The sequence below is a fragment of the Pinus tabuliformis genome, chromosome 1_2 (assembly GCF_031772625.1).
Source record: "Pinus tabuliformis cultivar Carrire ecotype Pingquan chromosome 1_2, CPIR1, whole genome shotgun sequence".
NCBI lineage: Eukaryota > Viridiplantae > Streptophyta > Pinopsida > Pinales > Pinaceae > Pinus > Pinus tabuliformis.
In genome coordinates this window covers 713,396,190-713,410,044 of record NC_142298.1, presented here as the reverse complement: position 1 = coordinate 713,410,044, position 13,855 = coordinate 713,396,190, and the positions used below count along the sequence as shown (strand labels likewise).

At 40.7% G+C, this 13,855-nt stretch overlaps 1 protein-coding gene across 5 annotated transcripts in view; it reads right to left on the bottom strand.

The window, feature by feature from the left end:
* LOC149207730 (histone acetyltransferase HAC1-like) overlaps nt 1–13,855 on the bottom strand; it is a 311,587-nt gene that overhangs the window by 206,727 nt on the left and 91,005 nt on the right. For 3 of the 5 annotated variants that reach the window (XM_089395843.1, XM_089395846.1, XM_089395847.1), the window contains exons 2-6: nt 9,558–9,625; nt 8,599–9,330; nt 6,703–8,441; nt 6,084–6,380; nt 5,713–5,991 (exon numbers count right to left, since the gene is read on the bottom strand). In XM_089395843.1, the coding sequence (XP_089251969.1) occupies nt 5,713–5,991; nt 6,084–6,380; nt 6,703–8,441; nt 8,599–9,253 (2,970 nt within the window). In that variant the 5' untranslated portion in view covers nt 9,254–9,330; nt 9,558–9,625. Of the gene's footprint in view, nt 1–5,712; nt 5,992–6,083; nt 6,381–6,702; nt 8,442–8,598; nt 9,336–9,557; nt 9,626–13,855 lie in introns of all 5 variants that reach the window. The other 2 variants (XM_089395845.1, XM_089395844.1) reach the window with 2 other exon arrangements.

Here is a 13,855-nt window from a genome sequence, read left to right as displayed (position 1 = left end):
CAGCAACTGAAATACTAGACAAACACACAAGGGACACCGTTATTTTTGGACAATCATCCTCGGAAAAGCCCAATGCGGGAAAACCGATGCAGCAATTCTAAGGGTTTTATTATTATTCAGATTTCTTGAGTACAACTAGGGTGCCAAAATGGCTCACCCAACAAATATTTTTACACAACAATAATACCTCTTCTCGGAGACAGCTATTCAGCAAGTCTGCGCCACGAAAATCCTTTTGTCGCTTCTCCAAGGCTCTGTGTTAACCCTGCTAGCATCAATGTAGCTCTAGAACCCTCTGTGTCAACCTTCTGCCTCTCTGCATCACCTCTCTGGCCTTCTGTGTCACCCATGCAGGCCCCTCAGCTTCTACGCAGTCTCTAGCTGCCTCTGCGTGGCTCCTATTGCCTCTGTGTGGCTCTTGTTGCCTCTACTTAGCTCTGGATGCCTCTGCGTCAGCCTCTTCAGTCACTACGTTGACCCTCTAGCACTATCTCTGCCTCTCTCCTGTGTACTCACTAACCCTCGCTACAACAAATCACTTGTTAGAATTTTCTCAGCAAGCCCCACTCCAAAAAATCAAACTGACTGATCAATCTTGGTGTCGCACCAATTGACCCTCAAGCCTCCTTTTATACATTTTTTGTTGAGTCTTCAACGGCAAAGATTAAGTCTCTAATCAACGGCTAAGATTAGATTTAGCTTGATCCATGTCAATTAGAACATTCTCACCCAGTTTTATATTAGTACCCATTAATATTTTAATTTTCCTAAGTTTAGACTTAGGAACTCCATTAAAAATATTAATTATTTTATTATCTCTCTAACTGGGTGGAATTTCCCCAAACCATTTATGGGTCTTGGAGATTTCATGTGCTTTAACCTCTCCACTAATTTTCATGGTTAGAGCACATCTGATGCGACCACAAATCAACAGCACCCTAGGAAGGTTTTCTTCATTTCTTCAGGAGGAGGCACATTGTGATTCCCACCAGTAGCATTCGCTTCCAGGTTGTGCATATTACTGGGGGACACAATGAAGAGGATGTCAAGTTCACTGGTGGTACTTAGCAATGGAGATTTGATGTGAGATTTTCGGGAGAGGAGGCTAGGGAATATTGTTAGCATCTGGGAGTTTGGGAGCTGATTAATCTTTTAGCTTGGCAGTGTGACTTTCACACTACTTAGGTTAGCGCAGAGGTAGTGTGTGGGAGCTCATTTGATGGGTAGAGTATCAGTCCTTGAGGCTGAGCTTTTCCATGGAGGTTAGAGGAGATATTTGGAGTGGTGTTTGCTTCCATTTCAAAGCTTGGAGGAGGACTTTGTGGTCATTCCCTGGAGGTCGTATTTCTAGAGTTGTTTGGAGAGCGTGGGCCATAGAAGAGGTCGAATTTGGGCGGTCAAAATTAGGCCAAACCATTTCTGGGTTTTTGACAAGGATCCCAAATATAAAGTTTTAGAATTTTCTAAGCACTAGAGGTGGGGTTTTCAGCCGTATAATTGCAGGAGACAATGTAGAATTGTTGGGATTGCACAGTGCCTTTGGGGGTCAATTTTGGGAATTCCAAATCGGGCCAAACCATTTTTGGGTTTTTGTGGGTTTTGGCCAAGGAGTTTGTGGCTGAAGTTTCATCATTTTCTGAGCACCAAAGGTGGGGATTCTTGTAGCTCCTTTCCATCCATCAGTTGTAGTTACTAGGAGACAATGCAAAGAATTAGAGCAGTTCTTTCCAGCATTGAGATTATTGTTTTACACCTGGGTTCTGTCAAGCTTGCCCTTGAGGCAAGCCCAGGTGCATTTTCCGCACTATTGTACTTGCTCCACTCCATTAATAAAATGGCTCAGCTGGTTCTCATTTCTGTTGTGTATTGAGCATTTGTTGTTCATTTAATTTTTCTGTGTATGAATCGCATTTGCTTTTGTATATCATTATTTGTTTAAGTTTGGAACATTACATATACCCAATATGTGGGCTTTGTTCATCATAGCTACCCTTGTACCATGGCATGTAGCTTGGAGCCTTCCCTCTTGCCCCCACTCTGTTCCATCATTATTCACATGACACCTGCCATTTGACGCATGTACCATGGACCTGTCACTCCCTTATAGGTTGAAGTCACCTAATAGGGTCCTTCACTAACCTCTCTTGTCGAGCAAGGTAACACCTATACATGTTTAAAGCCCACTTGGAAGGGCATGCCACTATGAAGTGTCCACTTTTGCCCTTGATTAGCGGGCTTATTTACTCAATTGCACTAATGATTAATTGTAGTGGAAGGTGAGGTGACGCGTTGTATCTTATACAGGACTGTAGGTGGGTCTCCATCTTGGACTTAGCCTCCCTATACGGGATCTAAGCCCTCTAGAGGGTCATAATGGCACTTATAGGGTGAGCATTGAGAGCCATGGGCCTCCAATCTTGCAGAGCATTGACTGTCATGCCATGGGATTCTTCAGCACCACCACATGGCTTGCTCGTGCCTCAATTATACAAAGATAATGATGCACTTGGACCACGTTGCCAAGTTGGCTACACATTGCACTCGACACTTGGCAGTTGATCTAGCTCCCAGAGGAGGTTTTGTCTCTTCCAAGGAGACATGGGAGGCATGTATCATCTTCTAGCCTTCACTAATGGAGCATCGACTTGATCCTGAGCCACTTGGAGACCCATCAGACCCATTTGGAGCCCACAGAGCCCAACTTGGTGTTTGGAGATGTTATGCAGCATTTGGAGGGCATCCCCCTCGTGTCCATTGATTTTGAGGCCCTCGCTCTCATTTTTGGCACATGAGGCTTCAATGCTGCCTTTCTAAGCCTCCATGTCGGCCTAGCACAACAGCCCTAAGAAGGCTAATCCAATTTGTTTATTGAGATATCATGGTTAGCTTGTAACCATGGGTGGGTTACTTAGCATTTTAGGCATAGGAGGGGCTTTTGTTTTAGTCTTTGAACTTATATGACATGTATAAATAAGTGAATGTCATTCTCACTTGGATTATCACACTTTGGATTTGGATCTCTCTTGAAAAAGAATTCAGACCTGCAATAGAGGACAAAATTTAGATGTTCTTGATGAATTATGATGTTCGGATAAATTTGTTGACTACCTTGGAGCTTCCTTTTAGCAATATTATGGATGGATATACTCTTCTTCATCTTGTAAGTGCCAAATAATGTTATGTTTCTATTTTAATGAATGTCTAATGCATGGAAATTTTTCTTATGGTGATTAAATGTGCCCTAATTAATGTGAATTGCTTGGACCATTGAAAACTATTCGAATTTTGCATGTGTTACTCATTAGTTAAAGAATGAATAAATGTTCCTAGAGGATTGATTAGTATGCATCCTTGAAACTCCATAAAATTTTCATTGAAGTATAAAATTCTAGAAGAGGTTTTGTTGTTGTTGCATCTAGGGTAGCGAAATTTCTTCTAGGTCTCCTTGAAGAGTGAATTGCCACCTCATGGTTTATCTTGACTCTGTTTCTCCCAATAGGCAGGTATTGATCCTAATCCTAGTTGATCAACCCTAAAACACTTTCATTTTCTTTCTTTTCATATTTTCTGGCCTAACACTAGAAGGCCAACTAGGGCCTAGTGTGAACCGCATTAGAGACATCTTCTTGGGGTGCGAGTTGGTACACTCTTGGGTTGTCCTTTCTTCTAGCTGCCCTCAAAGTTTCAAGAGATACTTGAGGCTAGTTTGAGAGAAATATCAAACCCTAGCTCTGAAACCATTTTTATCCTTCACCTTCCTTGGTTAGCAGTATTTCATAGGTTATTTGTCCTTGAAAATTCATTTGAAGTTAATCATTCTCGACCTATCTTATCCTTGCTTGACCTAAGGTATCTCATTCCTCTTTTGATTTGCAAACCATAGGCCTTGCTTGGATTGCCTAGGTCTCTCTTGTGGTCTCAGTCTTTATATGATCATTATCTCACAAAACCCTAGAAAGGTCCTTTTATTCCCGTAGGAAGCCTTGATCTAGGTGTATCCCTTGGATTGAGTATCTCTTTCTCCTAGGTCTAGGCCTTCTCATAAGCCTTTCTTGGAGAGCCATTATCTTGCTTTTGAAGCAACCAAACCATTATCTGAGTCTCCCCTTTGAATGGGCTTTAGAGATCACACCATACCTAGTCATTGATCCTGTCATTCTAATGATTTCCTCCATACCGAGACTCCTCCCATCAGTGAAAGTCCATAAAGAACAGGGGACATTGACTGAGGTGACACTAGGTGCATGTCCCATTGTTGAAATTAGATCTAGTAGTTGTCCCTTTGGTAACCCTCCTAGGACCCCTGCTAGATTGTGTGGCAAGTGGCAACAGAACCACCACAAGTTGTCGTGAGATTGACCCACTGAGGGACAATGATCATGTGGAAGGGGGTGTCACAAGCACAGGTTTTCACATCCCCTTTGTTGGTATAAGGTCGTCACGGAGCCTCTTGCTAGAGAGACCCTTGAGGGTATTTCCTTAGTAAATGCTTGGCTTAATTTATGTTATTGTCAATCCTTGGGCTGAGAGAAATCCCATTGAGGAATCCTCTCTAATGGGTTCTTCACCTTGTAGTTTACCCTAATTGGCCGAGAAAACATCCATCTCTTCAATACTATTCTCTCCTCCTTGATCCATTATTCCAAGCAACTGATCTAAGGCGGGTCATGCTTCTTGATATCCTCTTGTCCTCACATTCCCTTCATTCCATCACCCTTGAATATTGACCCTAGTCTTCACATCCCTCCATCACCATCATTTCCCTTTTCTATTAAAATACCCAATTCATTCAGTGGGGTATTGGTGATCTCATGGTCTCACCCTACTTATTGTTTATGCTCCAATGAGTTTTAGGGGAGCCCCCTTGAATCCAAAGAAGAGCCAGCCTAAAGAGGCAAGATAGGTTATGGAGGTTACAATGGGTGACCTATCAAGGTTCCACTCAGATTTTACGGCATGGGTTTGACCTTTCATGACTTTAACGTACAATTTGAGTGGTAACAGGCTGCATTATAAATTGCTAAGAAAAAGCATGGAAGGAAGCACAAACCATTGCAGTCTTCCCTCTTAACTTGCAATAATAAGGATAGAGTCCAGCTGAAAGAAGGAAAAGCCTAGAAGATAACTGATGTCAGTCAATTTTTATTTCAGAGTTAAGGAGACTGCGGAGTGTAAGAGAATTTTAGAATCTATTTTTCCATGCAAATTTCTTCACGCTATATTTATGTATCAAGAAAAGTTGTGTACCACTTAAGGCTCCCTGCACTGCAAACCAGAAGATATCAGGACTGTTCTTTTTAGTCTAACTTACAGGGATGGGCAAAGCAGAGGAATATAGTCTTCCAACAAACTCATGGGAATTTGATTGTCTTTTGATAAATTAAGCATCCAAAATTATGGTGCTATGTACCTTTGTCCTTATACTATAATTTATAATTGCAAGATGAAAATTGTTTTATGACCATTCTGATGGTTTTATTTCTTTTAAAAATTAAGCATCCATTACATGCATCTCCAACTGCAGAAATGTTGAATGAAACTGTAACATAATAACATCAGACATGCATGATCTTTAATATACAAATATACAATTTGATTGACAATTATTCATGTATAATTCCCTTCACATACAGGAAGTAGGTTATCAATTTTTTTGTAAGTTTCATCTAGATTGCATTAAATTTTCAACTTTAGAGGTAACCAGACTTTTACCTCCTCATAGCCCTTTCCCAAGGATCTTGCCCTTTCTGCTCTCTCCTGCTTTAGCCTCCTAGAAAGCCTTTGTTCAATGTGGTCGCTCAGACTAGTTCTAGGTAAATCCTTTGCGCCAAGAATAGCAGTTTGATGTAAAGGCCTTCGCTCACCTCTCTCTATCTCCACTATGCAACAATTTGGACAAGTATAATCTGCACGCCCAGTTTCATTTCTTCTGGCATTGAAAAGGGCACATATTTGGTGCTGCCATGCTTTGCACTTGCAACATTTGATCCACTGCAACGTATCGTGCACTGAAACCCGTAAAAGCCATATTCATAATCTGAACAAATATATTTCATAACATTCTCGAAAGCACTCATGCTTACCTCCTCTTCAGTTTCTTCATCATTTTTCCTCTTGTCTAGCTTTTCCTTAAGGTAAGTCACTCCATCCAACCCAATTGTATCATGTTGAATCCCATTATAACATTGTAAGCAGAAACAAATTCTTGTAAGCCCCACACCGGCAGAATAATATGTTGCATTGTGCTTGATGCGTGCACCACAAGATGTGCAATAAATAGGGGGTGGTTCAAACTTGAGATTTCCTGCCATGCATAACTGGCATGCATTTTCCTTGACTTCATGCTTTCCATCCTTGTTATTTTCAACATTTTCTTTACTCTGTCACAGGTTAGCATCCGATCACATTAAAAATAAAAAAATAAAAAAATATACTATATAAGAAAGTATGTACTTTACAATCCAGCTGCAGTCATAAAGATAGAAGTAAAAAAAGTTCCGATGACAAAATGCACTAAATTATGCTGTAATCACTTTGCATGTTCGTCAATGTTTAAGAAAGATAAATGTTCTCTCTTATATCTCACTTCAATCAACATAATTCATGTTTTAAGATACAAGAATCAGATCTACTTATCACATTGCCTTATTTCTCCACCAATGAACACATTTAACTGCCCTGGTCATGAACTTGAATACAAACCTGGCCAATTAATTGCTGCAGCCCCGCAATATGATCCCTAATTTGTTCTGGTGTGAAAATTTCTATTAAAGAAATGGCTTTAAGTTTTAACTTCCGAGATTTTACTGTAGTTGAACTATCAGAATGAGGTGTTATCCTTTGAGATTCACGGTTAACATGTTTCTTTTCCTTCTTAAGTAGCACAGGGACTTTGCTCAAAGTAACTACAGTAGGCTCAGCATTTATCACTTGCGGTGAGCATTCCCACTGTACTTGCCCATATTTAGCTTCAACATCTTTCTTTGAATTATCACGTCTTTTAGCAATGCTCTGCTGCAAATTCACCAATACATCTGCCTTTGCAGGTATAATTTCCAGTTTAAAAGATTCAAGTGCCTCATGCTTCATCGTAGTGTTTTGCTCATTTTGTTCACCAGCTTGATCTTGGAACTGGGATGCCACTTGAATGGTGTTAGGAATTGGCACAGACTCCTGTTGGGTTTCAACCTTCTTCAATATATTACATGGAGAGACAAGTGTGATCTTTGCTTTCTTTAATGGAGGCTCCTGACTTTGCTCTTCATCCACAGAATTTCTGGCTTGGAATGCGAAACTTACATCAGGGCCAGGCTCATGTTGCCCTTCTTTAGTAATATCAGTGGGCTGTCGAGATGATTCAGCATCCTCATTCGCTGTCCTATCTCTGTTTTCAGTTTTAATGCTCGCACTAGGCTCATCAATAGATGCTTCTTGTGGCCATAAAAGTTGATGTGCTTCCAGTTCATCAGTAGTCAGTAGCCCCTGAATGTGCTTCTCTAACTGTTTCTGCTTGCCCAAGCATGGCAGCTCATGTTTGGACGGAAGTTTCACTAGTGGTTTTGATTCCTGTTGTCCCTGCAAATCAGCCTTTGGCTGAACTTTATTAGGAGGTGCAAAAGGGTTATTTTGTGACTGCGTTTTCAGTTGTAATTGAGGTGACAAAGCCCATAGCTGCTTTGGTTTCTGATTGTATGGCATGTCCAACTGCTGAGAACCATTTGAGTTTTGATACAACTGTTGTCCTTGACATTCATCAAGCCTTAGAGAACTATCAAATGGTTGTAGTAATTTGGCCGGTGACTGTGGAAAGTGTTGACGTTCTTGTTTTAATGGTTCTTTGTGGAACAAAACAATTCCTGCATGTTTTTCCTGCAATGATTCAGATTTGGTCTGAGCTTGTTGTATTCCCTTGTTATTTGGCAATGATTTCCCTTGATGGATGTGTTTAGGTTGAGGTCCCTGGTAGGAATACCAGTTGTGCTCCTGCTGAAATTTCTGTTGTTGCTGCTGATATTGCTGATGCTGATGCTGATGCTGCTGTGGTCCAAATTTCTGTTGATTCTGCTGATGATGCTGCTGCTTTTCAAAATTCTGTTGCGGCTGCTGATATTGTTGATGATGATGTTTCTGTGGTCCAACATTCTGTTGTTTCTGCTGATGGTGTTGTAGATGATGATGCTGCTTTTCAAAATTTTGTTGTTGCCGATGATATTGTTCTTGTTGAAGCAGCTGAGATTGAGAGAAGGGACCATGGAACTGATCCTGTTCCACTTGCTTCTGTGGTGGCAACTTGTGTTGCTGGTAGTGTAAACCATTAGGTGAATGCCATCCTACAGAGTTCATACAAAAACTCCTTGCATCCGCAGATGCATTAGACGATATAGAATTATAATGGTTTCCATTGCTGCCATTACAAGAACCATCCTCTGAATATCTGTCACCTGATAATGTAGATGTGATTTGGCAATACTTTCTTTATGGAAAATAATAAAATAAATAAGTAGGAAATGAGCTTTCTACAAATCACTAAATAAAAATTTTAAATAACAGAAGGTCCATTGACAAAGACTCAATTACAACAAGACTGAAAGTCCTTACAATGTGTAAAATGCTGTTGATGTGGCTGATTCAAAGGATGAATTATAGACATCGGCAGTTTACTGTATTGTGACACGTGGAAATGCGTATTATTTTTTGTCAATTGCATCCTGCTACTTGGACTTCCACTTTTACATGTACCTGAAGATTTTTTCCTCTGCATGCTAGTGCCCATCAAGTTGCCCATTTGACCATTCATAGCATAGCCATAGTGCACTTGATTGCTTGAGCTTCCATTTATTTGATTATTTTTTGTTTTGACCATTCCCATTAAATCAAGATTAGAATAACTCTCTCCACAATGTAATCCAGCATTGACAGGCATCATCTGCTTGTCAGTTTCCATGGGAATCACCGCACTTTCCTGCTTAGTTTGAAGTCTATTAATATGCAGTCCTGGTTGAGACAGCCAATTGACACTGGGATTTAAAAATGCATCATAATGAAAGCCAGAGGTAGCATTATCAGCTACCATTAATCCTTTCCCATTTAGTAGGTTGGCTCCAGTACCTGAAGGGAACTCTCTGTTCAAGCTAGCAGTGTCCTGACTAATAGTGTTCATGTCAAACGGTAAAATGCCTGAAAACCCACCTACTGGAGTAGGCGACATTGGGCTTAAGTTTCCAGTGTTTAAGAAACCTGGAGAGCTTGTCATTGTTCCAGCAGAAGCAACCAATTGAATAAGCTTTGAATAGAATTAAGAGGTGCTGACCCCTTCATATATTGCAACTGCTGTTCTAAAGTAAAATGGTATCACCAAACATTAATCCAGTTACAATCACATACCGCAAATATTACTATTAAAAATTCCAGTTATTATAAGCCAATGCCAATGCACAACGTACAATATAATAAAAAATGAAAAAACCTTACAGTAGAATCACAGTTACAAGTAACTAGGATGGGAATCCTATTTTGAGCATTGTGGTTGAAGCAATGAAGGTCAATATACAACTTACAGTACTCTATTTTGTCAAATCCACTCGTTGAATGCAATATGGGCATCCTTGGAGACGTGGTTCAAACACTGCACAGTAAGATAAGATATTTTTATCAATCTCCAACAAAGACCACAAAGGTAGGTCATTGGGACTAAAAGATGCATCCAGTTTCAATACAATCTGGGAGTGCAAAAGCAATTCTTATGTAATGCTGAAAGTAAGAAAAAGAAAGTGAAAGAAAAAGTGCAGCCTAGATAAGTGTCTAGCAAAGCTAATCACTAGGTCTAACTAAAACCAAACCCAAAAGATACATAAATGATAATAGCATCATAGGTGTGGCGAAACAAAGTGAGAATGCGAGACTGGACATCTCAGAGTGAAACAAAGTGAGAGTCCAACACTGGACATCTCAGTGCTGATCAAGAAAGAGAAGGAAATGAGGATGATGTCAAAGTCTTCTGATCTTGATGACCGACGATGAAGAGGGCAACCGGGGCACTAGCTCGTTGTCGAGGTCATTGGGCACCACAATGGGATCCAATTGTATGATCCTGAGAGAGATGTAGAAGCAAGAGAGCCCTGCTTTCCTACCATCCAAGGTCAAAGGAAAAAAAAGCTCCACATAAAACTCTGTAATCTATTAAAACTGAGAGTTAGTTCAATGAGCGGGAGGCCCTATTCTGGATCTTCCTAGAGTTTGTTGTAACACACCCCCTACTAACCCCAGTCCTAATTTACTATGCTAATCCAATCTCCATGGTCCAGTTATGGAAATGGGGTCTAAATTTTTCACTTCCTTTTTGCTCTTGAGAAACTCAAGACAGATGATACCATTGTGTCCATCTCATCGAGAAGATTCTAATGATATAAAATTTCTCTCAATCCGACTCCCAGATTGAAAGATATGACCGATTAGAGTCTTGGCCAATCATTTTGTGCCACGCCATCAGGCCTGCCACATAGCACCCACACGGTCGTCCACATCATAGGCCACATAGCAGCTGCCGACTCACTCATACGTTCTACCCTTCCAAACCAATCAATGCTCATGCTTAAACATATACAAGTTAAGTGGGTGCAGGCTGTTGGAAATTGTAACTAGTTTCGATTTTCATAATTGTCATTTGTCTCATGTCATGATGCAATTCTTATGTGTTAAATAAAATTATTTTGTAAAGCATGGGTTTCATGCTCTTTGTCATTTGGTCAATAGGTCAAGCATCCATTGTATGCTTTTAGGTTTTTGTCATGTGTCATGGTCATTGCCACAAGGTAGAAAATCCCTAGTGGAATTTGTATCAAAGAAAGAAAATATATTTCTAATTGTAAGTGTCTGTTAAACACACACATGGAGAAGACAGCAGATAAGATAAACGTAAGTTGCATTTCTATTCACAAAGATGTACATTTATAATACATTTTACATGACCATTGGATTCCATATTCCAAGGTCTCTTCGACTCCCTTTGATTGTTCAACTTCCACACCATAACCCTTACCAGATTAGGTGTCCAACAGTGTCTAGTATCGCTCCCAAGAACAAGTTGGCCAGTCCAGATTGAAGTCGGCCTAAAGAAGTTTTATGGACCCACTTGGAAGGCTATATATAAAGATGAAATTCGTCCTCCTTTGAGACTTAAGCAAGCTCACATATCCTGAAGTCTAGTATGTGGTTTGAAGGAGGAATAAAAGGATACGCAGAAGGGATAAAAAGTCCAGCATAGAAGGAGAAAGCTCAGATCCCTGTAAAGAGATAATTAGAAGTATGTTCTATTGGAGAAAAGTTTACCTCGCAGTCCTTGAAGATCTTGAAGAATGTTGGGTTGGTCAATTTGTGTCTTGGAGAAGAGCAAGAGGTCGTGTTTGGTCTTGGAAGTCTCCTTTGAAGTTGATAAGAATGTTAGTTTTTGTAGCATCGGATGTGTTCTAGCAACGAGATTTGCCAGAAAGGTTAAAATACATGTATTCTCCAATACCCAAAAATCGTTTCTAGAAATTCCACCTAGAGACGACTTAATTAGATTTATTAGTCAGTTTTTAATATTTCCTAAGTTTAAACTTAGGAATATGATTAATTAATCAGAATTAATTAAGTCATGGTGAGAATGTTCTAGAAAAGTACATGGATCAATTTCTAGTTAATCCTAGCCTTCGATTAAGATTTAATCATGGTCGTTGAAGTCTCAACGGAGGATTATAAGTCGTCGATGGGGCTTGGAGAAGATACACAAAATCAGTAGAGCATTCAATTTTGTTGGGAAATCGATCTCCAAAGTAGCAGCATTCAGTTGCCGGAGGTGACTCGGTGAGGTCGAAGCAGTGAGAGAGGAGTAGAGATAGTGAGGTCGAAGGAAGTTTTTCCAATTCCGACGAGTACATTGCAGAGAGGTTGTGATTGTCACAGAGAGGCAGCGCAAAGGCAACGCAGAGCCCTCTTGGGGAGATTTCCGTTTTGCTGGGAAGAAGGAGAAATTCTAAGCCAAAATTTGGGCAAAGGGTCCGAAGGCAAAGAGTGTCAGTTTCCCAAACAACAACTGACGACACAGTGAGAGGAGACGCAGTTCCGAGCTTGTAAGATGCAGTAACTACATAGGCTGACGCAGTGACTGTGCAGAGGGAGCAAGGAGCAGCTCAATTTGAGTTGAGGTCAGTGTTGGATCACCCGTGGAGTGAGAAATTTTTCTCACTAGTTATTATTGCCAGTTATTTCTTTGTTTGGATTGCTAGTTTAAGCATCCATAGATTGTACTCAGTTTTCACTATTGCATAATATTAAAACCCTAAGTTACTGCACCGCTTTTCCCAAGTTGGGTTTTTCTGGGGACTTAGTCCAAAAATAATGGTGTATTTTGTGTGTGTGCATCTATTTCTTCTAGCGTTTTTTTATTCTGCGATATTTAATTTGTGAAGGTTGCAATGTATTTAATTCGATATTTGTCGTAGCACACAGCAAGTAAATTGTTTAATTGAATTAACAATTAGAAGAATTAACATGATTTGCTACAATAAGATTTGGGGTTAGCCGAATTTTCATATGGTATCAGAGCGCAGATTGTAAGTCAGAGAGCTCAGTTGCAGAAGTGGAGGAATTTCGTAGCTCTGCATAAGCCGCATTTCGAAACCCTCAGAGGTAGCGCAATTTCTTGGCCAGGAGGGTCAATTTCTTGAGGAAAAATCGATTTCTCTAAGAGAGCGACAGAGAAAGCAGATTTCTCCAATTCGAGGATTACTAGAGGCAGAGGGAGCAACTAGCATTTTCCTTGAAGAGCAGATATCTAGCTGGACGCGGTATTTTATAGCAGTTGCTAGTGCAAAATAGCGTCAAGAGGAAGAAAGAGCACACATTGAGGGAAATTTTCCTCAAGGGACTTCTAGCTTTAGAAGTTCCATTTTCTCTTGCAGATCAATAGTTGTTGTGAGCATATTTACTCTCTCCAACAGGGAGTTCGTAAAGCCTAACAGCAACTGAGCAAAAGAGAAGAGGAGGATTTCGACTTATTTTGTTGACATGGCCACTGTCATACTACGAGATCAAGACAAGTTGGATGGTGCTTCCAACTATGTCATCTAGAAGGCAAGGATGTCCTTTCTTCTAGATGAATATGGCCTAAAGCCATTCATAGATGCAGTTGTAGCTATCCCCACAGATGCAGATCAATTGAAGGAATACTGAAGGGAGATGATGAGGGAAAAGAGATTGATTCTTGACGGTGCTCAAGATCACATTGTATCACACATAACAAGCCAGGGAATGGCCAAGGAGATGTCAGATACACTTTCCACGCTATACCAATGCACTTCCGAGCAGCGGAAGATGTACTCGGAGGAAAATTTGAGATGCACCAGGATGCAGAAGGGGGAACGCATAGACCCCTACCTCACCAGGATTCAAGAGATCTGGGATTAGTTGTCAATTGTTGGAGCAACACCTCAAGCCACAGAACTAGTACAATTGGCACTAAACAGTCTCTCTGAGAACTGGCAAGTATTCATCTAAAGCATTTTGGGCAAAGAAACCTTGCCAAAGTGGGACAAGATGTGGGTCGATTTGCAGCAGGAGGAGTTGAGGAGAGACTTAGTGAAGAGCTCCATCAGTGGCAGCAGCAGCGGGTTGAAGCAGGTGAAGGAGGAGGAGAATGTGGCCCTCGCATCGAAGGGTCCCAGTCAGCAACAAGGGGAGCAGTAAAAGAAGAAGAAGAGCCTGTCAAAGGTCAAGTGCTTCAGATGTGGTGAGCTTGGTCACTATAGCACCCAATGTCCTCTCGGGAAGAAGGACAAGGAGGAGAAGCAAGACTAGGCGACAACTCATGCAGAGA